This window comes from Chiloscyllium plagiosum, unplaced genomic scaffold (assembly GCF_037043375.1).
Source record: "Chiloscyllium plagiosum isolate Xiang-an unplaced genomic scaffold, Cpla_swu_hap1 HiC_scaffold_25, whole genome shotgun sequence".
In the NCBI taxonomy this organism is placed as follows: domain Eukaryota; kingdom Metazoa; phylum Chordata; class Chondrichthyes; order Orectolobiformes; family Hemiscylliidae; genus Chiloscyllium; species Chiloscyllium plagiosum.
This window is the reverse complement of record NW_028270163.1, coordinates 2,739,473-2,762,405: the sequence shown is the minus strand read 5'-3', so window position 1 is coordinate 2,762,405 and position 22,933 is coordinate 2,739,473. Positions and strand designations below refer to the sequence as shown.

The window sequence follows — 22,933 nt, the reverse complement described above, 5'->3', positions numbered from 1 at the left end:
TGGTTATATAAATGCAGAAGAAGCATTTTATTACAAGTACAAAAACCCAAAAGCAGTGTTTACAGGGTGAGGTCCACTGGATAAGCCACATGATAACAATCTAAGGCCATTTCCATCCTGGACATAGCTGCTGCTCAATTTATATCGAATTTTGTGTCACCTCTGTTCTGACAGTGCTGACTCTTGTTTGGGGAAAAGTCCCAGTGGTGGCTGGCACTTCGAGCCAACTGTGCAGTCTTCTGCCTGATCCTGACCTCACCCTTGTCCGGGATCTCTGTCTGTAACAGGATCCACGGCTGATTTCCCCTTGTCCTTACTGCAGGTTGTAACTCCCAATGTAGCTGCTCGAGCTGAGATTAGGCTGAGAATTACACTTGGGTCTGTCAGGTTCTGTACAACACAATCTTCTCAAAATTAATCTTTGCTGGAGCAGGCAATTGAAATCTTCAGCTGCAATGTGGAACCCAAATCTATGGCATTTGGCTCACATACCATACTGTATGAAAATTCCAAAAATACAATCCAGTAAAATTACAATATACATACATATTTAGTATCTAAAATGTAAGCTTTTTAGGAGATACAATAGCATTTTGGTTGCAGAATATAAAAAAAATGACGAGTAGTTGGAAGACAGTGCAGGAGATTTGCTATGTTTCTATCCAGTATGGAGGATATAAGAAACATATGTTGCAGTTCAATACCTCAGTAGACAGGTGATAAATAAGAAGAAGTATTTGGCTTTTTGGGTCAAGATTAGATAGGTTTTTTTAGATTAGATTACTTACAGTGTGGAAACAGGCCCTTTGGCCCAACAAGTCCACACCGACCCTCCAAAGAGCAACCCACCCAGACCCATTCCCCTACATTTACCCCTTGACCTAACACTACAGGCAATTTAGCATGGCCAATTCACCTAACCTGCACATTTTTGGACTGTGGGAGGAAACCCATGCAGACACCGGGAGAATGTGCAAACTCCACACAGACAGTTGCCTGAGGCAGGAACTGAACCCAGGTCTCTGGCGCTGTGAGGCAGCAATGCTAACCACTGTGCCACCCAAGAAGCCATGTATGCAGCTCATTCTGTGTAAATACCTACATTCCTGTGGAAATCACCACCACAGAAAGCAGCCAAGGCCAAAACATATTGTTTCAAGAAGGAATTTGAATAAGCACTTATGGCGAAGGGGATCAAAGAATTTAAGGAAAAAGCAGGAATGACTGTTGAGTTGAAATGATCAGCCATAATTACAATAAATGGTAGAGCAGGCTTGACAGGCCGAAGAGCCTACTCCTGCTCCTATTTTCTGTGTTTGTCTTTTTACATTTCTTAAATCCAAATCTCACTAGCTCTCAGTGAAACCAATTGCATAGGACAAATGTCTCCACAGTATTGAGGTGTTTCTGCTAAATTGAACAAATCCAGTCATCATTGTGGATTCTGAGAGTTATGGGCTCTTTTACACTAGCGGGAATTCGGTACCTGAAATGTGAGAGTCAACAATGCTTGACAGGATTAAGTTATTAAAATGAAAACAGCAGGAAAACAATGCAGGGCAGGTTGAGGTGCTGATGGGGATGTGGAAGAAGTGACATAATTAAAGAAGACTGAGTTACATTCAGAGAACAAAAGAAATTACTCACACCTGTTGATGAATGTATAGACCCCAGATAATTGCTCCCACCCACAGAGTAAATTACTCTTCACATATTGCATCAAATACACTTTGAAAGTTATCTGTACATTCTACAAGGATTAGTTGCTTATATCTGAAAGAAAAAATAAATATGAATGAATAGAAGTAATGTGACCCAAAGTGTAAAACAAGTGGTGCAGTGGCTAAGGGAGGTTTCTGTTTGTGATAACAAGCACCAAATAACTGCAGAAAGAGTGAAGTATGCACACAAGAATCTCCTGTGTCCTTGTCTGCTTCTAGGCGAGGCCTGGATTCAAGGTAATTGGATTGAGAGGGAAGTAAAATTTAGAGGCAGTTAAAATTTGGACAGATTTCATGATATGGTGAATGCAGAGTCTTTCTTAATCAAAGCTCACCATAAACACGCTAGAAAACATTACAGCACTATGTAACAATGCCAAGTGACCAAGCCTAATGAACAAATGGGAGCAAGCATCCATCACAACTCTCCAGCAGGTCTCTTTTAATGCAGGTACTGACAAGCTTAGAGGCAGCCAGAGATCAGGGCTTCAGAGATCACTCATTGGTATGGTTCATCAGAAAGAATCTGCAGCAGTCTGTACAGAGAGCAGGACTTTGCAGAAGCTAGTCCATTGATCAAGCCTCGTAGAACTTCCTTTCCATCTGTTTGGTGACTGTTCCACTCATCATCGTTCGAGTTATCTGTTGAGTGATTGATGTCGCACCTTCCATTCGTTGTGTCGTGACGGTCATTCCCTCTGGAACCAAACCAGTTAATTAGAGCTTCATAGCAAAGCTGATGACCTTCAATGTCAGTAGTGGCTGAGCCAGAAGAGAGCATAGTGCTACTCTGTCTGATGTACTGTCAGCTTGGTACCATCCCCACAAGGTACAACCCCTGGCTTGGTGTCACGCCCAGTAGGGTACAACCTGGCTCAGTACCATTCCTGGCTGGTACACCCCTTGCTTGATACCACTCCTAGCTCAGTACCACTCTGGTTGGTAAAACCTCTGGCTCAGTATCATTTCCATCTCAGTACCAGGCTGAGATCTGAAGCAGATGGAGTATTGCTAACAGAGATTGGGTACTGCAGCAGACCGAATGCTTTTATTCATAGGCTAGTAGAGGACTTGGTTTTGAAAATGCTCGGGTAAATTAAGTAAATGCTGTCAAGACGTACCTGAGAACATGGGGTCGATGGTGGATTGCAATAGAGTGGTCTGTGTGCTCATATTCCCAGGTATCATATACCCCTCTTGCCTCGTTACCATCTGTTTATTGTAGTCAGTAAAGTTTGCTAGGAAGTAAAAGTCAAAGCATAGCTTTAACAACTTGGAACAAGAAAAGACCACTGCAATCCATCGATCTCTTTCATGTCTACTTCACAAATCACTTTTATATATTGAGAAAGATTCTCAGCTGATCCTTAGCAGGTTCCATCTCATAATATCCCTCAATCTCTCCAATTACTCCTGACAATACAAAAACTGCCTACTACATTGTGCTCACCTGATCGTTTCAATGTTCTTTGGTGAAATAGTTTTCCCAATTTTATAATCTAATTTTTAAATATTACCTTTACAGGTTCAGTATTATCAAGAATTAGAATATCACCTGCACTTCCACAAATGTCATTTATTGTATCTGTTGCTCCCAAGTGGTCTCCTTTACATTGGGGAGACTGGACACCTTCTCGCAGAGCGCTTCAGGGAACATCCCTGGGACACCTGCACCAATCAACCCCACTGCCCCGTGGCCGAACATTTTAATATCCCCTCCCACTCTGCCGAGGACATACAGATCCTGGGCCTCCTCCACCGCCGCTCCCTCACCACCCGATGCCTGGAGGAAGAACGCCTCTTCTTCTGCCTCAGAGCCCTTCAACCCCAAGGTATCAATGTGGACTTCACCAGTTTCCTCATTTCCTCTCCCTCAATCTTACCGCAGTTCCAAACTTGCAGCTCAGCACCATCCTCATGATCTGTCCCATCTGTCAATCTTCCTTCCCACCTATCCGCTCCACCCTCCTCTCCGACCCATAACTTTAACCTCTTCTTCCATCCACCTATTGCACTCTCAGCTGCCTTCTCCCCAGCCCCACCCCTCCCATTTATCTCTCCACCCCCCGAGGCTTCCAGCCTCATTCCTGATGAAGGGCTCCTGCCTGAAACGTTGATTTTCCTGCTCCTCGGGTGCGGCCTGACTTGCTGTGCTTTTTCAGCACCACTCTAATCCTGATCACAATTCAAATCAATTGGCTGCACAAGGGCTCAACTGCTTAAGTCAGTGATTAACAGACTCAGACACACCAGGAATATTTCAGTGTGTGAGATACAGTAATATATGATCTGTTCGTTGGTAATGACTGATTCTTTCTTATAGAGTTGACTCCTACCTCCATCTTGTGACTCGATAGTAATGATGCCTTCACGCTCTGGACCATAACCTTGGGTTGTTTTTGCTTGAACTTTGAACTTATATGGAACATTTTCACTGAGGTGAGGTACCATCAGTGTCATCTCTGCATCATCACCCTCCACTTGATAAGTCTTGATCTCACCTACAAAAGGAATCAAGATACAGTGTGGACAAGGTTGAATGAGGTATTTTTGCTGACCACAGTCTTAAGTGATACATATCGCACCGTGATTGTGAAGGGTGGGTGGGGGGAAGTATAGGGGGTAGGGAGGTGTATCAAAACAGAATGATACCCACAGAACCACACTAAACATTATAGAGAGTGATGCCGACAGGAAAAGATTTTAAAAGAGGTCATCTTGTAACATAGATTGGAAAATGGTGTGAAATAGAGTGGAGGGGTAAAGAGTGCAGACTCTGACTGGCACAGTGATGTTCCCCAGGGATTTATGCTAAGATTCAGCTTTCCATTATATTTATTAATGACTTGGATGAAGGAATAGGTATTTGTATGTTTATTTGCTCGCAATGCTGTTAGTTTGAACAACATGTTGTGTACCTGAGAGCAGGGCGGCACGGTGGGCGGCACGGTGGCACAGTGGTTAGCACTGCTGCCTCACAGCGCCAGAGACCCGGGTTCAATTCCCGCCTCAGGCGACTGACTGTGTGGAGTTTGCACATTCTCCCCGTGTCTGCGTGGGTTTCCTCCGGGTGCTCCGGTTTCCTCCCACAGTCCAAAGATGTGCAGGTTAGGTGAATTGGCCATGCTAAATTGCCCGTAGTGTTAGGTTAAAAGGGGTAAATGTAGGGGAATGGGTGGGTTACGCTTCGGCGGGTCGGTGTGGACTTGTTGGGCTGAAGGGCCTGTTTCCATACTGTAAGTAATCTAAATCTAAATCTAGAATATCATAAAGGGATACAGACAGATTAAGTGACCAGGCAAAACTATGGCAAACAGAGTTCCTTATGAGAAGTGTGAGGTCATCTACTTTGTATCCTACTTTGGAATATTTTCTGAATGGCAAGGTAATGGACAACAGTAGAGCAGAGACGTTTAAGGGTTTATATTCATAAATCACTAAAAGCTGATGGACACATACAAAAACCAATCACAAAGGCTAATGAAATGCAGTCCTTCAACCAGCGAGAACTGGGGGCAAAGGAGAGGAGGTTGTGCTTTAGTTATACACCCCAACATGAGTATTGCATTCACCCCTCTGGTAACTTCACTTGCTTTGAGGAGATATAACATAGATTCACTAAAATTATACCAAGATACAAAAGCACAAAGACAATTTACCTAAATTTGAGTTGCATACTCCCAGTTTACAAAGTTGAGAGGTCACCAAATAGAGGTGTTTAAAATGATAAAGGCATTAAATAGGGCAGGACAAGAGAAACAATTTCCTCTGCAGGAGGTGCTTCTGAACAAGAGGCTTAATCTTAAATTAGAATTAGACTATTAGGAATGAAACCATAAAGCACTTCTTCACACAAAATATTGGACACCTGGAATCACTGTTCTAAAAAAGTGTCAGTGCTTGGAGGAGTGAGAGTTTTGATGAATTAAGTATTGAAGGATTGGAGCAAAAACAGTTGGTGGACTTATGATACAGCTCCGCCATGATTTAACAGAATGCTGGAGCAGATTTGATGAGATAAATCACATCCTACTGTTGCTATGTAGAACTTTCATCCTATTAGTCAAGCCAGTATGAAGCTGCTGAACTTAACTGCAATTGAGTATAAATGGGAGAGGCATATTGCAAATGTGACTGTCCAAGCTCTTCACTACTGATGCCTTTGAGGGTGGCAAGGTCAGGGAAGGGCATTTAATTTTAATGGCAAAGGCTGGTGCTTGTGCTCTGAGGTTGTGAATTGTGACTCGTCCGGAAAAATAGTTTGAAATGATCCCGGCAGTCCCTTTTTATAAAGGTAACTATATTTAAATATAATGAAAGAAATTCTTTTTTTTCGGTGTCCTTGCCACAATCCTATTTCTGTCAGCCAGTGATCTGCCATTACCAAGCATTTTCCTGCCGACGATGTCCCAAGGAGCTGATATCACAGGAGCCCTTCACATTGGGAGGACCTGCCCTTCCTGGTTTGTTCCAAAACTATTGTTAGAGGTGGCAAAATTTCATCGTTAACAGACTGTCAAGGACCCTGCCACATTATGTTAGGCATATTTGGATTGACATAATTTCCAGACCTTCTGTCATGAGTTTGAGTTTGACTTATTGTTGTCCCATGTATCAAGAAACAGTGAAACATTTTGTTTTACATGTTACACAAAGTGCATTGGGGTAGCAGAACAGTGTTACAGACTACAGAGAAGGTGCAGAGAGCGTGATCAGAATTAGTATTTGACAGGTCTGTTCAAAAGTCCAAGAACAATGAGGAAGAGGCTGTTCGTAAATGTATTCAAACTTTTATATCTTCTGCTCAATGAAAGAGGGTGGATAGGTAACGCATTTCAGCCAGTGAAGCACAGCTAAAAGGTAAGCCCATTGACAACCCTCTGAGAATGCTCTGGCGCAGTTCAACCTTTGACGAAGCAACCTTATTCAATACAGTGTGTGTCCATATTACCTGAGGATAGCAGGAGATTGAATCTAGAAGCCTTTAATATGAGCATTGTCTCTTACCCCCTACTTGACTGATCTTCATTTGCAATGAAATTCTTTGGAGTATTTATATAGTGTCTCTTGTAGCTGTGTTTAGAAGCAGAGGCTTTGGCCTGGACCTGAAGGTCAATCGAGTAGGGGATAAGAGACATTGCTCAGATTAAAGGCTCTAGGTTCAATCTCCTGCTATCCTCAGCTAATTTCATTTGCAATGAAATTCAGTCACTGTTAATATTTGAGTTAGTGGAACAACTCATTGTTTGTTAATAAATTCCAACAGAACTGTTGAGCACTGGTCATTGGAACTTCCTGCTTTACTATGAATAGTGCTACCGGACTTTTTTTTGTTTATTTCTGAGTGTTTACTGAAATGGGAACAGGAGAAAGTGAGGACTACAGATGCTGGAGATGAGAGTCGGGAGTGTGGTGCTGGAAAGGCACTGCAGATCAGGCAGCATCCGAGGAGCAGGAGAATCGACGTTTTGGGCCTCAGCTTGAATTCCTGATGAAGGGCTTATGCCCGAAATGTCGATTCCCTGCTCCTCAGATGCTGCCTGATCTGCTATGATTTTCCAGCACCAAACTCTTGACTCTTATAAAAAACTGGTTGTTAAAAGATTACTGCAGTTTTGAAAAGCTGACACTAATTGTAAGTACTTTTTGCTGCTGGTTCAAGCAGCAGTGGGACGAGATTAGCAGATGAGTTGGAGCCAGGGTGAGAGGTATGTCAGTATATTTGTGTGTGCATGTACAAATCGTGATTCATTTGGAAACACATAGCTCATTTGACCACTTATGAGTCATAGCCATAGAGTTGTACAGCAGAGAAACAGACCCTTTAGTCCAACTTGTCCATGCTGACCAGATACCCTAAATTAATCCAGTCCCATTTGCCAGCATTTGGCCCATATCCCTCTAAACTCTTCCTATTCATGTACCCAACCAGGTGCTTTTTAAATGTTGTTATTTTACCAGCCCTGCACCACTTTCTCTTGCAGCTTGTTCCATACATGCACCACCCTCTGTGTAAAAAAAAAATGCCCCTTAGGTCCCTTTTAAATCTTTCTTCTTGCACCTTAAATCTATGCCCTCTAGTTTTGGACTCCCCCATTCTGGGGACTGTTCACCCTATCCATGCCCCTCATTTTTTAATAAACCTCCGTAAGGTCACCTCTCAGCCTCCGACACTCCAGTCTCAGCCTGTCCTGTAGCACAAATCCACTCGTTGATGGCAAAGGCCTTGTGCCTGCCAACGACTATGTGATTGGTTCCCAAGAAGCAGAACAGTTTGTACTGTTAATAGGATATTGAAAAATCATCAGATCTCTGCAGGCATAGGAGCTGTCCCTGTACTCTGCAATAAAAATCATGTTAATCCCAAGAAAACCATTATTTTTCTTTCATCAATTATCATAAACTATGACATTTGATAAGTCAGATACCTTTCATGAGTGTGAGCCACTTACCCAAAGCTGAACCACTGAACTACTTCGCCACTAATTCCTGATGAGGGGCTTTTTCCTGAAAAGTTGATTTTCCTGCTCCTCGGATGCTGCCTGACCTGCTGTGCTTTTCCAGCACCACTCTAATCTTGCCATTGAACTACTTGCCCAGTTTTCCTCTTTGCCCATTACACCTTTGTATCTGTTTTATCAGTCTCTGTGTGTGGAAGGAGGGAGATAATGGGGGTGGGGGGAGGGTGTAGATTTTTAACCAGTAGAGTTATATGCTGACTGTTCATTATTATTTACTTAAAGCTGGAGTCTCTATGTTTGTAAGAAATAGTGACTTTTGTTAAGCACAAAAACCTGGTCCATGCTTTCTGGCAACCTGGGTCTGAAAGACTGGTTAATTAGGGAATAGTGTACTTTTCAAAATCCTTAAATTTTGTGATGACTCCAGGAATAATGACACCTGATCATGTGTACTACCTCAGTGAATCGTAACAACATTCATCTGCGAAGACAGGCAGGGCTTAATTTTAATTTATGATTTGAACATGGCACCTCTGATAGTACTACACCCTCACAGTATGCACCTGGATAGTGTGCTAACATCTCTGCAATGGACCTTGAGACTGCAACCTTACAGACTTAGAGGTGAGGATTCTGCCATTAGCTGAACAAGTAACTTGCTGTGGGGAGAAATGGTTGATCGCTTTGGTGCTTACCATGTCCATCCAGTGGTTCACAAGTTACAAGGTAGCCCATGATGTCTCCGTTTGGTTTGCGGGGTTTTTCCCAGCTTAGTTTGAGCAGTTCAGAGTTAATGGCTGTAAATACAAGGGGCCCTGGAGCACTTGGTGTACTCAGTGTGAAAGGAGAGCCTGTGGAACAAAGAACAGGGGGTTTAGGATGTTTCAATTTCTCCAACAGTGTTGGACTACACTCACCATTCAGTCAGCAATAATTATTAACAACCACCGCCTGAAAATCAAAACTCTTTACACAAGGCCCCAGCTCTGAATGCTGAATGAAGTGAGTCACACAGGCCTATTTGGTCCCTGGTTCAACTCTTGGTCTATCCTGAGTCAACTCAGCAAGGATGGACAACACAGTCATTACAGATAATAATCTGTTCTCATCTCCAACACACCAGAATTTTCTTTCCAAACCTCTGTCCAATGACTCTGTTTGCCTGGAACATGAGTAGGTAATGATTGATGACAAGATCATATTTAGCTGTGAAACAGACTGCCAATTCTCAACCTCTAGGCTGCAGTGACTGTGCAAACTAACCTGAGCAAGAAGTGGATGCCTTCAGCAGAGAAAAATCAAAGAGAGATGGAAGACATTTTTACATTGTCCCCTGGCTAACTTATTCATGGAACCTCAAAGCTATAAGCAGGAATAAAAATTTCCATTTGGAAACTGTCTTTCAAACCGCTTTTTTCTTTTTATTCATTCAGGTCATACGGGCACAACTGCTCAGTCGGAACTTATTGTGCTTCCCTAGTTCGTTGAATCCCTACAGTGTGAAAGCAGGCCATTTGGCCCGTCAAGTTCGTACCGACCCTCTGAAGAGCATCCCACCCAGATGACTGTGTTGTCCATCCTTGCTCCTACCCTATCCATGTATCCCTGCATTTCCCATTGCTAATCCACTCAGCCTGCACATCCCTGCACACTGTGGACAATTTAGCATGGCCAATCCACCTAACCTGCACATCTTTGTACTGTGGAAGGAAACTAGAGCACCGGGAGGAAACTCACGCAGATATGGGGAGAATGTGCAAACGCCATACAAACAGTCACCCAACTGAATTGAACCTGCTGTCCAAGTTGCCTTTAAGAAAGTGGTGGTGAGCTGCCTTCTTGAATTGCTGTAGGTAAATGAACTAAGTCATTAGAAAATTGACCCACTGATACTGAAGAAGTAGCAATATATTTCCAAGTCAGGGTGATGAGTAGTTTGGAAGAAAATTTGCAAGTGGTAGTTCCCATATAAGTGCTGCACTTGTCCATCTACATGAAAGTTGCTTTGGGTTTAGCAGATTTTGCTAAGGAGCCTTGGTGAATTTCTGCAGAGTATCTTGTAGATAATGCACATGCTGTTATGAGCGTCGATGGTGGACAGAGTGAATATTTGTGTATGTAGTGCCAATCAAGCGGGTTGCTTTGTCTTAAATGGTGTCAAGCTTCTTCAGTATGATTGGAACTGTATTCATCCAGGCAAGTGGGGAATTTTCTAGTTTTGTGTGGCACAAATGTCACTTGCCACTTTTCAGCCCAAAACCTGCTGTGAATGGTCATAGAATCATAGTACATTGAAACAGGCCCTTCAGCCCACCATGTCTACGCCAACCAACAAACACCAAACAATATTAAGGTATTTTGTCTGCAACAAGGACAGAACCCCCCCCCCCCCACGGTCTTCACCTTCCACTTCACCAAACTCCGTATACATCACATCATCCTCCGTCACTTCCACCACTTACAAACAGACCCCACCACTAGGGATATATTTCCTTCCCCACCCTATCAGCGGTTCATAGAGACCATTCCCTCCACAACTCCCTTGTCAGATCCATGCCCCCCACCAACCCACCCCCCACCCCCGGCACCTTCCCCTGCCACCGCAAGAAGTGCAAAACCTACACCCACACCTCCCCCCTCACCTCTGTCCAAGGCCCCAAAGGATTCTTCCACATCCAACAGAAATTTACCTGTACTTCCTCAAATGTCATCTACTTTATCCATTGCACCTGATGTGGCTCCTCTACATCGGGGAGACAGGACACCAACTTGCAAATCATTTCAGTGAACATCTCTGGGACATCCGCACCAACCAACCCCACCGGCCTGTGGCTGAACATTTTAACTCCCCCTCCTACTCCACCAAGGACTTGCAGATCCTGGGCTACCACCATCGCCAAACTCTCACTACCCGACGCCTGGACGAAGAATGCTGCATCTTACACGTTGGGACCCTGCAACCACATGGGATTGATGTGGATTTTACCAGTTTCCTCATTTCCCCTTCCCCCCATTATCCCAGTCCCAAGCCTCCAACTCAGCACTGCCCTGCTGACCTGTCCATTGTCTTTGTCATCTATCCACTCCGCCTTCCTCTCCAACCTATCACCTTCTCCACCATCTTCATCTACCTATCGCATTCTCAGCTACCCTTCCCCCCAGCCTCAACCTTCTCCCAATTATCTCTCAGCCCCCCCGGCCCACAAGCCTCATTCTTGTTGAAGAGCTTATGCCCAAAATGTCGATTCTCCTGCTCCTCGAATGCTGCTTTTCCAGCACCACACTCTCGACACCAAATAATATTAATCCCATTTACCTGGACTTGGTGCATACGCTACAGTGCCCTAGCATTTTAAGTGCTCAAACATATACTTCTTACATGTTGCAAGAGTATCTGCCTCCATCACCCTCTCAAACAGCATGTTCCATATTTCTACCATCTTCTGAGTGAAAATGTTTTCTCAGATCCTCTCTAAACCTCTTACTCCTCACTTTAAACTTATATCCTCAGGTCTTAAGACACTTGTGCCACTGGGAAAAGATTCTCATGATCTGCCTTGTCTTCACCATTCATACCTTTGTAACTTCAATCAGATACCCCCCCCCTCAACATCTTCTACTCCAAGGAAAACAAACCCAGCCTACCCAGTCTCTCCTCATAATTGAGATTTCCATCCCAAGCAACATTCTGGTGAATCTCCTCTGCATCCTCTCCAGTGTAAATAAGTCCTACAACATTGTGGTAACCAGGACTGCACATACTGTTTTATCTGTGGCCTAACCAATGAATATTATGTAACCAATAGTGTACGTCCTCACTTCTGACCTTATGATGGAGGGAAGGTGATGAAGCAGCTGAAGATAGTTCCACCTAGGACTCCAATCAACAGAGAGCTTTTCCGCAGACTCCCATTGATTGCAAATTGATAGGGCTCCTTAATGCAATACTTAGTCAAATCAAGGGCAGTCCACTCTCACCTCAGTTCTGGAATTCAGCTTTTTGTCCAGACCTGAACCAAGGCTGTAATGAGGTTAGGAGTTGAGTGGCCTTTGTGGAAGCCAAACTGGACATCAGTGAACAGATTATTGTTAAGCAACTGCAACTTGATAGCACTATTGATGAATCTTTTTATCGTTTTTCTAGTGATTGAGAGTTATCTAATGAGAGGGTAATTGGCCGGTTTTGGATTTGGGACAGGACATATCTGGGTGATTTTCCACATTGTTGGATAGACACCAGAGTTGTAGCTGTATTGGAACACCTTGACTAGGGAAACAGCTGTTCTGGAACACAAGTGTTCAGTATTATTGCTGGAATATTGACAGGGTTCATAGTCTTTGCAATATGCAGTGTGTCCAGCTGTTCTTGATCATGTGGAGTGAATCAAATTGGCTGAAGACTGACATCTGTGATATTCAGGGTTTTCACAGAAGGCCGAGATGAACCATTACTCACCATTTCAAGCTTCTTGAGCACCATCCACGCGATTAGGGTCGCTCACATGATTCTTAGTTAGGGTTTGGATCTTTTGAACATTAAACAATGGGTTTGAAAGACTTATATTGATATAGCAACTTTCCTAACCTCAGAATGCTTCAAAATAATTTATCACTAATTAAAAACAATAGAAGTGTAGTCACTGTTGTAATCTCTGTGTAGTTGTCAGTATGTGACTTTGATATACATTATAAATTATTCATCCTCAAGCTTCTCGAGCTGTCTACAAGTCATTAACACTGATGAACAAGCCATCTTTCACTAGGTAAGACTGTAACCATTATCTTTAGTCCCTACTACAAATTCTGTTCCCTGAATAACGCCTCAGCCATCTCTCGTCAATTTTTTTTAGATTAGATTAGATTACTTACAGTGTGGAAACAGGCCCTTCGGCCCAACAAGTCCACACCGCCCCGCCGAAGCGCAACCCACCATAACCCTACATTTACCCCTTATCTAACACTATGGGCAATTTAGCATGGCCAATTCACCTGACCTGCACATCTTTGGACTGTGGGAGGAAACCGGAGCACCCGGAGGAAACACGGGGAGAACGTGCAAACTCCACACAGTCAGACGCCTGAGGCGGGAATTGAACCTGGGTCTCTGGCGCTGTGAGGCAGCAGTGCTAACCACTGTGCCACCGTGCCGCCCAGTGCAGCAATTTAAATTGAGCTGTAACATGTCAGGTTTTCTAAACCTAAGTTAGACCATTCACAGCTTTGATCATTTTACATAGAGACGAGCTGTCACCTACGTATCTCCATATCTATAACAGCATTAGACTGTCCTGCCTCAGCTCATCTGCTGGTGAAATTCTAGAGATTAGCCATCCTAGTGTTCTCATGGCCAGCTTCCCATCTTCCATCCACGAGACACTAATACACGTACAAAAGTCAGCAACCCATAATCTTTGTGTCAAACCCCATTCACCCATCAGCTTGCACTTGTTGGGCTTCATTAGCTCCTGGTTCTACAGTACTTCAGTGTGAAAATTCTCATTCTCAAGTCCCACCACAGTCTTGCCTCTGTCTAGGTTTGTAACCTCCTCCATTCTTCCAAGCTATTGACATTTCTGTAATTCTCCAATTCTGACATGTTACAGCTCAATTTAAATTGCTGCACTGTGCTGTATTGTTCTATGTTCTATGGCGGTGCCAGATCTTCAGCTGCCAATGTCACACAGTACCCACTTAATTGACACTCAAAACCTCTCCATTTCTCTATGTCTTTTTCCTTCTTTAAGATGCTCTGGGCATCTGTCCTAATATCTCCCTTTGTAGCATGGTGTCAGATCTTAATGAAGCAGATTGTGATATTTTACCATGTAGATGTGCTCTGTAAGTGCAAATTTTGTTGCAGTCATATAGAAATATATGCACTGTAAGGTCCCACAGATAGCAAAACTGTAATCGTGTTGGTCAAGGGATAAATAAAGATAAATATCCATTTTTAAATAGCTTTTTCCCAATCCTTGCTGACTTAAATATCTTGAATTCAGTCAACTTTGTCATACAGTGTAAGACCGTAAGTTATTTTAGGAGATTACACTCCAATCAATTAGGTATTCAAAATCATCATTTGGCTTTTCTCATGGAATTAGCCCCTTAACAACAAAACTAACTGGGTGTAGATTACAGGCAATATTCCAAGATCCCAGACTGAACTCCTTATCCATAGTAATATTTGCAATGCTTCACTTCTAACTAGTAGCAACATACAGAATATGTCCAGCGCAAGATCTCAAGCTTTTCAGTCCAACAATTACCTGGAACTGGGCTCAGAGGGCTTAACGGGTCCACCTTTGATTCAATGGTGATAACGCCTTCTCGCTCTGGACCCCAGCCCTTATCACTCAAAGCCATGACCTTGAACAAGTAGGAGTAGTTGGGTAGAAGATCGTTGATGATAATGGAGTTCTCTTCGGGGTCTGAGATGTCAATTATTTTCGTCTCACCTGGAAAATCATGAGACACTGATTAAAATTCAACTTAATCATTTTGTGGTTAGACCAGAATCAGAGTTCAATAACAATTACCTTCCCTCTTCTCATATTCCTTCTCAGCAGGTATAGTACCTTCTCAGTAGGATAGTCTGTTATACAAGATGTAAGTTTCCCTAACTCCTGTCAGCTCCTGTTTGTGCAAAATACTTTGCCTTCATGGATTTCATTTTGCCTAGCTTCAGTCAATATAACCATATGAAAAAGGAGCAGAATTAGACTACTTGGCCCCTCAAGCCTGTTCTGCCATTCATAACGACATAATAAGCAATTCAGCCCCTCGAGACTGCTTCGCAATTTGATATGATCGTAGCTGATCTCATCTTGGCCTCAATTTCACTTTTCTGCCTGCTTTAATCCCTTACTAGTTAAAAATCTGTCTGTCTCCTCCTTAAATTTATTCAGTGTTCTGCGGTCCACCACGCTCTAAAGAGAATTTGAGAGAATTAATTCCTCATCTCTGTTTTAAATCTGCCATCCCTTACATTCAATAACATCATGAATGATCTCTTTGTGTTTTGGATTCCATGTTGCCATCTGCCCCAATAACCCTTGATTCCCCCGGCCTTAAAATGTATTCTGTGACCCCTGGCATTATTACTTTCAAAGATAGAGAGTTCCAAAATCACACAACCTTCTGAGAGAATTGACTTCATCTCTGTTCTAAAAGCGTGACCCCTAATTTTAAAACAGTGGCCCCTGGTTCTGGATTTGCCTAAAGCATTCTTTCCACAAGAACAATAACAGTTCACCTCAGCTCCCTCTGCCCTAAATACATGGCCCTGGTGGGGGCATCATCTCCATGCCTTTGTCTCTGGTTAGATGTTAGTCTTTTTGTGTATATAATCCTTTTGTGAATGCTGTCCCTTCTGTGCATGTATTTGATTAGATTAGATTCCCTACAGTGTGGAAACTGGCCCTTTGGCCGAACAAGTCCACACCGACCCTCCGAAGAGCAACCCACTCAGACCCATCCCCCTACACTTAGCCCTGCATCTAACACTATGGGCAATTTAGCATGGCCAATTCACCTAACCTGCACATCTTTGGACTGTGGGAAGAAACTGGAGCACCCAGAGGAAACCCACGCAGACACGGGGAGAATGTGCAAACTCCACACAGACAGTTGCCTGAGGTGGGAATTGAACCCGTGTCCCTGGCACTGTGAGGCAGCAGTGCTAACCACTGGGTCACCGTGCCGCCATAAATTTGTCTGCCTCTGCCAATGTACAATCAATCTGAAACACAAGCAGAAAAGAAACAGCAAGCCTGGCAACATCAGTGGAGGAGGAAACACAGATAACCTTTGTTCAACAGTCACTAATTGCAACTGGAGAAATTCTTAGGCTACCCATCAAACTGTGAGGGAACAAGTTCAGATATTGAGAGGAATTGGTGAGGCGTGGAACTCTCAGTGACGGCTGTGGTTCATGAAGTTCAGAGAGACAGCACTGACCTCCCAGAAGAGGCTGGTATGTGACCCGATAGCCCAGGACCTCACGGTCACATTGAGGTTTCTGCCAGCTGACTTTCAACGAGGTTGCTCCAAGGGCAGAGAACACGAGGCGAGTCGGAGTGTCTGGGATCCCAGGAGATCGGCTTTCTGGGGAGGAAAACAGGAATCAATTGAATAAGTCTTGGATTAATTGAAGTTAGAACACAAGCTAAAGTTCTTCACAAGCAACAACTTCCTTCACTGGACTTTGTCTGATGTCCTATAACATGTAACCAGCGCCAAATGTACAGGAGGTTCAATGTTGGCAAAATTAATGTCACTTTAGCAGATTGGAGCAGGTCCATTTACAATTCCTGCATTTCTCTCTGTCAAGCAGACAAAGGGTGGGCATAGAATAAGTTGTACATAATGTCAGCCAAAACCTTTTCCATTTTCACCGGTTATTGTGGTTGATGCTAGAAATCTGTCATTGGCAAGGGAGTGATGGGGAGGGTGTTTGTTTTTGAGGTTGGTAAGATTAATATATTTTGGGAAGTAGCTTTAAATCGAGGATACATGAAGGGGTAATTATGTCTTCTGCAATAAGTTTGTGAGATATCAATTGTTTTGCACGGGAAAAAAAGTGACAAATGCATGATTGAAGACAGTGGCAGCAATCTCTGAGTTTATTATGTGCAGACCTTGAGTCTCCCAAAATCCCAGAAGGGAGTATAGATATTGGGATCTAAATAACTATGCTGTAGACTGTTCTAAAATGAAAGGCTATTGAATCAAATCTAGCTATTTAACAGTTCTATCTGAATAGAGGATTATTGTTTTTCACACTACTATTGGGAATGCCATTAAAGCAGGAGTGAAAGTAAGCCATTTGGCCCATCGAATCTGCTATGCCATTCAATGAGCTTTTAAGCAGATCCGATAATTTTCAGCTCCACTTTGCTGAAATATTTATGATTCCTTGCTCTAAGATTATACCCTCTGGTCCCCAACTTTCCCACAAGGGGAAACAACCTCTCATAAAGACCCTTTCTTTTTAGTTTTCTATATTTTAAATTATGGACTGAAATTGGAAAAGAACTGTTTTAAAATCAAGTATTGCTGAAAGATTACTGGAGTTGTTGAAAGCAAATAACCTGAACACTCATTATAAATGCTGTTTATACACCTGCTTATTCAAGCAATAATTGAAGTATAGTTTGCAGATGAGCAGGAGCTGAGGGATGTGAGCAAGGTAAAGAGAAATCATCAAACCTCCACAACTCAGGAGTTCTCCATTCTCTGCAGTAAAACCCATTATAAGCCTGAAGAAAACTAGTTTATTCTTCCTTCAGCAGTTGGTGTAACTTGTGACTTTAAATTGGCAAGTCAGATGTCTTTTATCAGTGTGAACCAATCTCTTGCAAACCAGTGTCAGCACCCAGAGAAGAAAGACTGAGAAGCAGAGCTTTGACCAACACAAGAGCCACCTGAGCAGATTCTTTGACTACTGAACTGTTTTCCTGGTTTTTGCCTTCATCCATAATATCCATGTCATTTTCCTGTCTGTGTGTGTAAGGGGGATGTTTACGCTAGTGGAGTTATTTGATGATAATTATATATCATTAATGATTATTTATCCATAGTTAGAGCCTATTTATTTTTAGTAAATATAAAATGTTAAGTGAAGAAAGTCCTTAAAAGGGCTGTCAATCTACAGGGAGTGCAATATGTGGTAGCTATACAAAGGAATGAGAGTTTATATAGTTAAATTATAAGCTGCTGACAGAAATTATGTTGAAGAACCACCAGACTTGAAACATTAACTCTGCTTTCTCTCCACAGATGCTGTCAGACCTGCTGAGTTTTACCAGCAATTTTGGTTTCTTTTTTGAAAAGAAAATAGCCTTTGGTCAATCATGCATTTTTAGTCAATTGCCATGGAAATCATTAAACCTTGCTGCGTCCTTCTTACAGCTAATAACTGTTTGAATCTCTTTTTAAAAGTTAACAGTTTTCACATAATCATAACACAGGGTAGATTTGAATTCAAGGTCCAGAATTACAGGGCATTTCTTTAAATTGAGTATTTAATTTCAAACTAATACTATTTTATACATTAGGATAGAAAGTACATAAGGTGATGCAGTTGAGCAGGATAAACAAAGCAGTGGAATACATGATGAATAGTGGGACCCTGGGAAGCACCATAGAATAAACGACCTTGATGTGCATGCCCACTGGTCACTTAAGGTATCAGGACAGGTGGATAAAGTGGTTACGAAGGCATATGGGATATTTGCCTCCATTAGCCACAGGGAGGTTATATTGGAAAAAGTATGTAAAAGGTTGGTTAGGCTACAGTTACAGTATTGTGTGCAGTTCTGGAATCCACATTTTAGAAGGGATGTGATTGCACTGGAGAGGGTGCAGAGATTTTCTTGGATGTTGCCAGAGCTGGAGAGTTTCAGTTATGAAGAGACATTAGACAGACTGAGGTTGTTTTGCTTGGAGAAGAGGAGATTGAGAGGGGACATGACTGAGATGTAAAATATTATGAGGGCATAGAGAGGGTGGGGAGAAAGAAACCTTTCCTCTTGATGGAGGAATTAATGACTGAGGACATAGATCTAAGGGAAGGGGAAGGAAGATTAGAGGGGATGTGAGGAAAAATATTTTCACATAGAGGGTGGTGAGAATCTGGAACTCACTGCTTGTAAGGGTGGTAGAGACAAATTCTCATAACAGGAATGAAGTAGTAGATGCAGGTACAGTTACAATGTTTAAAAGACATTTGGATGGATACATGAATAGGAAAGATCTGGAGAGATATGGGCCAGGAGCAGGCAGATGGGACTAGTTCAGTTTGGGATTATGTTCAGCATGGACTGGTTTGTTTCCGTGAAGGTCTGTTTCCGTGCTGGATGACTCTATAACTCTGTATGTCTTTAGACGTATACTTGTGATGCCAAGGTATATGACCTAAGCACTGGAAATTGGGATTAGAATAGTTAGATGTTTGTTTTTGACTAGCACAGACTTGATGGGGCAAATGACCTTTCTCTGCTCCGTAGACCTTTATAACTCCATTTATACCTTCCCAAATAACCTTTCACAGTCTGGCTTATCAGGAATGTATTTACCTCGGCCTTCAAATATTCAAGGACTTTGCTACCTCCACATTTTGAGGAATCAATTGAACCAGAACATTACCTTCTAGCTTAAACTTCTGATAAACATGACCTTCCAACAAAAAAATCTCCTTATCTCTGTCTTAAATGTACAACAAAGCAGGATTTTATGCTTTAAAACATTTTGAAACAAGTTTAATGATATCCTTCCCATAGCAGGGCAACCAGAATTGAATACAATATTCCAAAAGTGGCCGAACCAATGTCTTGTACAGCTGCAACATGACCTCCCAACTCCTATACTCAATGCACTGACCAATAAAAGCAAGCGTATCAAACGCCTTTTTCACCACCCTGTTTACCTGCGACTCCACTTTCAAGGAACTATGAACCTCCACTCCAAAATCCCTTGTTCGGCAACACTCACCAGGACTTTACCATTAAGTGTGTAAGTTCTGCTCTGATTTGCGATATCAAAATATAGCACCTCACATTTATCTAGATTAAACTCCATTTGCCACTCCTCAGCCCATTGGCCCATCTGATTAAGGTTCCGTTGTACTCTGAGGTACTGTTCGGCACACCTCCAATGTTGGTGTCATCTGCAAATTTACAAACCATGCCTCCGATATTCACATCCAAATCATTTATATAATTGACAAAAAGCAGTGGACCTAGCATCAATCCCTGAGGCACACGGCTAGTCATAGGCCTCCAGTCTGAAAAGCAACCTGCCACCACCACCCTCTACCTCCTATCTTCTAGCCAGTTTGTATCCAATGACTAGTTCTTCCTGTACTCAATGTGATCGAACCTTGTTAATCAGTCTACCATGTGGAACCTTGTTGAATGCCTTACTGAAATCCATATAGACAACGCCCATCGCTCTGCCATCATCAATCCTATTTGTCACTTCAAAAACTTCAATGAAGTTAGTGAGACATGATTTCCCATGCACACAGCCATGTGACTATCCCGAATCTGTCCTTTCCAAATGCATGTTAATCCTGTCCCTCAGAATTCTCTCCAACAACTTGCACACCACGGAATCAGGCTCAGTGGTATATAGTTCCCTGGCTTTTCCTTACCGTCTTTCTTAGATAGTGGCACCATGTTAGCCAACCTCCAGTCTTTCAGCACCTCACCTGTAGCTATCGATGATAGAAAAAGGCCCAGCAATCACTTCCCTAGCTCCCCCCAAAGTTCTAGGGAACACCTGATCCAGTCCCAGGGATTTATCCACCTTTATGTGTTTGACGATGTCGAGCATGTCTCCTCTGTAATATGAACACTTTTCAAGTTATCACTATTTATTTCCCTAAGTTCTCTAGCTTCCATATCCTTCTCCATGGTAAACACTAATGCGAAATACTCAGTTAGTACCTCCCCCATCTCCTGCGGTTACACACATAGGTGGCCTTGCTGATCTTTAAGGGGCCCAATTCTGTCCCTAGTTATTCTTTTGTCCTTAATGTATTCGTAGAAACTGTTTGCCAAAGCTATCTCTTGATCTCTTTTTGTCCTCCTGAGTTTTCTTTTAAGTATAGGAGAAAGTGAGGACTGCAGATGCTGGAGATCAGAGCTGAAAAAGTGTTCCTGGAAAAGCGCAGCAGGCCAGGCAGCATCCAAGGAGCAGGAGAATCGACATTTCGGGCATGAGCCCGAAGAAGGGCCCTATGAAGTCCTGAAGAAGTCCTGTTGAATGTCTTGTAAAGAGGAAGAAGGAGGCTTACATAAGGTTGAGGAAACAAAGTTCAGACAGAGCATTGAAGGGATACAGGATAGCCAGAAAGGAGCTGAAGAAAGGAATTAGGAGAGCTAAGAGAGGGCATGAAAAATCTTTGGCGGATAGGATCAAGGATAACCCCAAGGCATTTTATGTGTATGTGAGAAACATGAGAATGACGAGAACAAGGGTAGGTCCAATCAAGGACAGTAGTGGGAGACTGTATTGAGTCGGAAGAGATAGGAGAGGTCTTGAATGAGTACTTTTCTTCAGTATTTACAAACGAGAGGGACCGTACTGTTGAAGAGGAGAGTGTGAAACGGACTGGTAAGCTAGAAGAGATACTTGTTGGGAAGGAAGATGTGTTGGACATTTTGAACAACTTGAGGATAGACAAGTTCCCCAGGCCTGATGGGATATATCCTAGGATTATGTGGGAAGCAAGAGAGGAAATTGCAGAAAATCCCCTAACCCTATCGCAATGATCTTTTCGTCTTCGCTGTCAACGGGGGTGGTACCAGGGGACTGGAGAGTGGCAAATGTTGTGCCCTTGTTCAAAAAAGGGAATAGGGATAATCCCGGGAATTACCGGCCAGTTAGTCTTACTTCGGTGGTAGGCAAAGTAATGGAAAGGGTACTGAGGGATAGGATTTATGAGTATCTGAAAAGACACTGCTTGATTAGGGACAGCCAGCACGGATTTGTGAAGGGTAGGTCTTGCCTTACAAGTCTTATTGAATTCTTTGAGGAGGTGACCAAGCATGTGGATGAGGGTAGAGCAGTGGATGTAGTATACATGGATTTTAGTAAGGCATTTGATAAGGTTCCCCATGGTAGGCTTATGCGGAAAGTCAGGGGGCATGAGATAGAGGGAAATTTGGCCAGTTGGATAGAAAACTGGCTAACCGGTCGAAGTCAGAGAGTGGTGGTAGATGGTAAATATTCAGCCTGGAGCCCAGTTACAAGTGGAGTTCCGCAGGGATCAGTTCTGGGTCCTCTGCTGTTTGTAATTTTTATTAATGACTTGGAAGAGGGAGTCAAAGGATGGGTCAGTAAATTTGCAGATGATACGAAGATTGGAGGAGTTGTGGATAGTGAGGAGGGCTGTTGTCGGCTGCAAAGGGACTTAGATATGATGCAGAGCTGGGCTGAGGAGTGGCAGATGGAGTTCAACCCTGTCAAGTGTGAGGTTGTCCATTTTGGAAGGACAAATAAGAATGCGGAATACAGGGTTAACGGTAGGGTTCTTAGTAAGGTGGGGGAGCAGAGGGATCTTGGGGTCTATGTTCATAGATCTTTGAAAGTTGCCACTCAGGTGGATAGAGCTTGTAAGAAGGCCTATGGTGTATTAGTGTTCATTAGCAGAGGGATTGAATTCAAGAGTCGTGAAGTGATGTTGCAGCTGTACAGGACCTTGGTAAGGCCACATTTGGAGTACTGTGTGCAGTCTGGTCGTCTCACTTTCGGAAAGATGTGGAAGCTTTGGAGAGGGTGCAGATAAGATTTACCAGGATGTTGCCTGGAATGGAGAATAGGTCGTACGAGGATAGGTTGAGAGTGCTAGGCCTTTTCTCATTGGAACGGCGAAGGTTGAGTGATGACCTGCTAGAGGTTTATAAGATAATCAGAGGAATAGATAGAGTAGACAGTCAGAAACTTTTTCCCCAGGTACAACAGAGTGTTACAAGGGGACATAAATTTAAGGTGAAGGGTGGAAGGTATAGGGGGGATGTCAGGGGTAGGTTCTTTACCCAGAGAGTGGTGGGAGCATGGAATGCGCAGCCTGTGGGAGTGGTAGAGTCAGAATCATTGGAGACCTTTAAGCGGCAATTGGATTGGTACATGGATGGGTGCTTAAGCTAGGACAAATGTTCGGCACAACATCGTGGGCCGAAGGGCCTGTTCTCTGCTGTATTGTTCTATGTTCTAATATTAAATTTTCCTTACAATAAACATTAACAT

General features: G+C 43.0%; 1 protein-coding gene across 3 annotated transcripts in view; it reads right to left on the bottom strand.

Annotated features, from left to right (window-relative positions):
• The window catches only part of itgb4 (integrin, beta 4), a 174,965-nt gene continuing 152,032 nt past the window's right edge, over nucleotides 1–22,933 (bottom strand). For all 3 annotated transcript variants that reach the window (XM_088000376.1, XM_088000377.1, XM_088000378.1), the window contains 6 exons: nucleotides 16,139–16,285; nucleotides 14,449–14,637; nucleotides 8,878–9,033; nucleotides 4,058–4,222; nucleotides 2,843–2,959; nucleotides 1–2,419 (listed from right to left, as the gene is read on the bottom strand). In XM_088000376.1, the coding sequence (XP_087856502.1) occupies nucleotides 2,298–2,419; nucleotides 2,843–2,959; nucleotides 4,058–4,222; nucleotides 8,878–9,033; nucleotides 14,449–14,637; nucleotides 16,139–16,285 (896 nt within the window). In that variant the 3' untranslated portion in view covers nucleotides 1–2,297. The remainder of the gene's footprint in view (nucleotides 2,420–2,842; nucleotides 2,960–4,057; nucleotides 4,223–8,877; nucleotides 9,034–14,448; nucleotides 14,638–16,138; nucleotides 16,286–22,933) is intronic.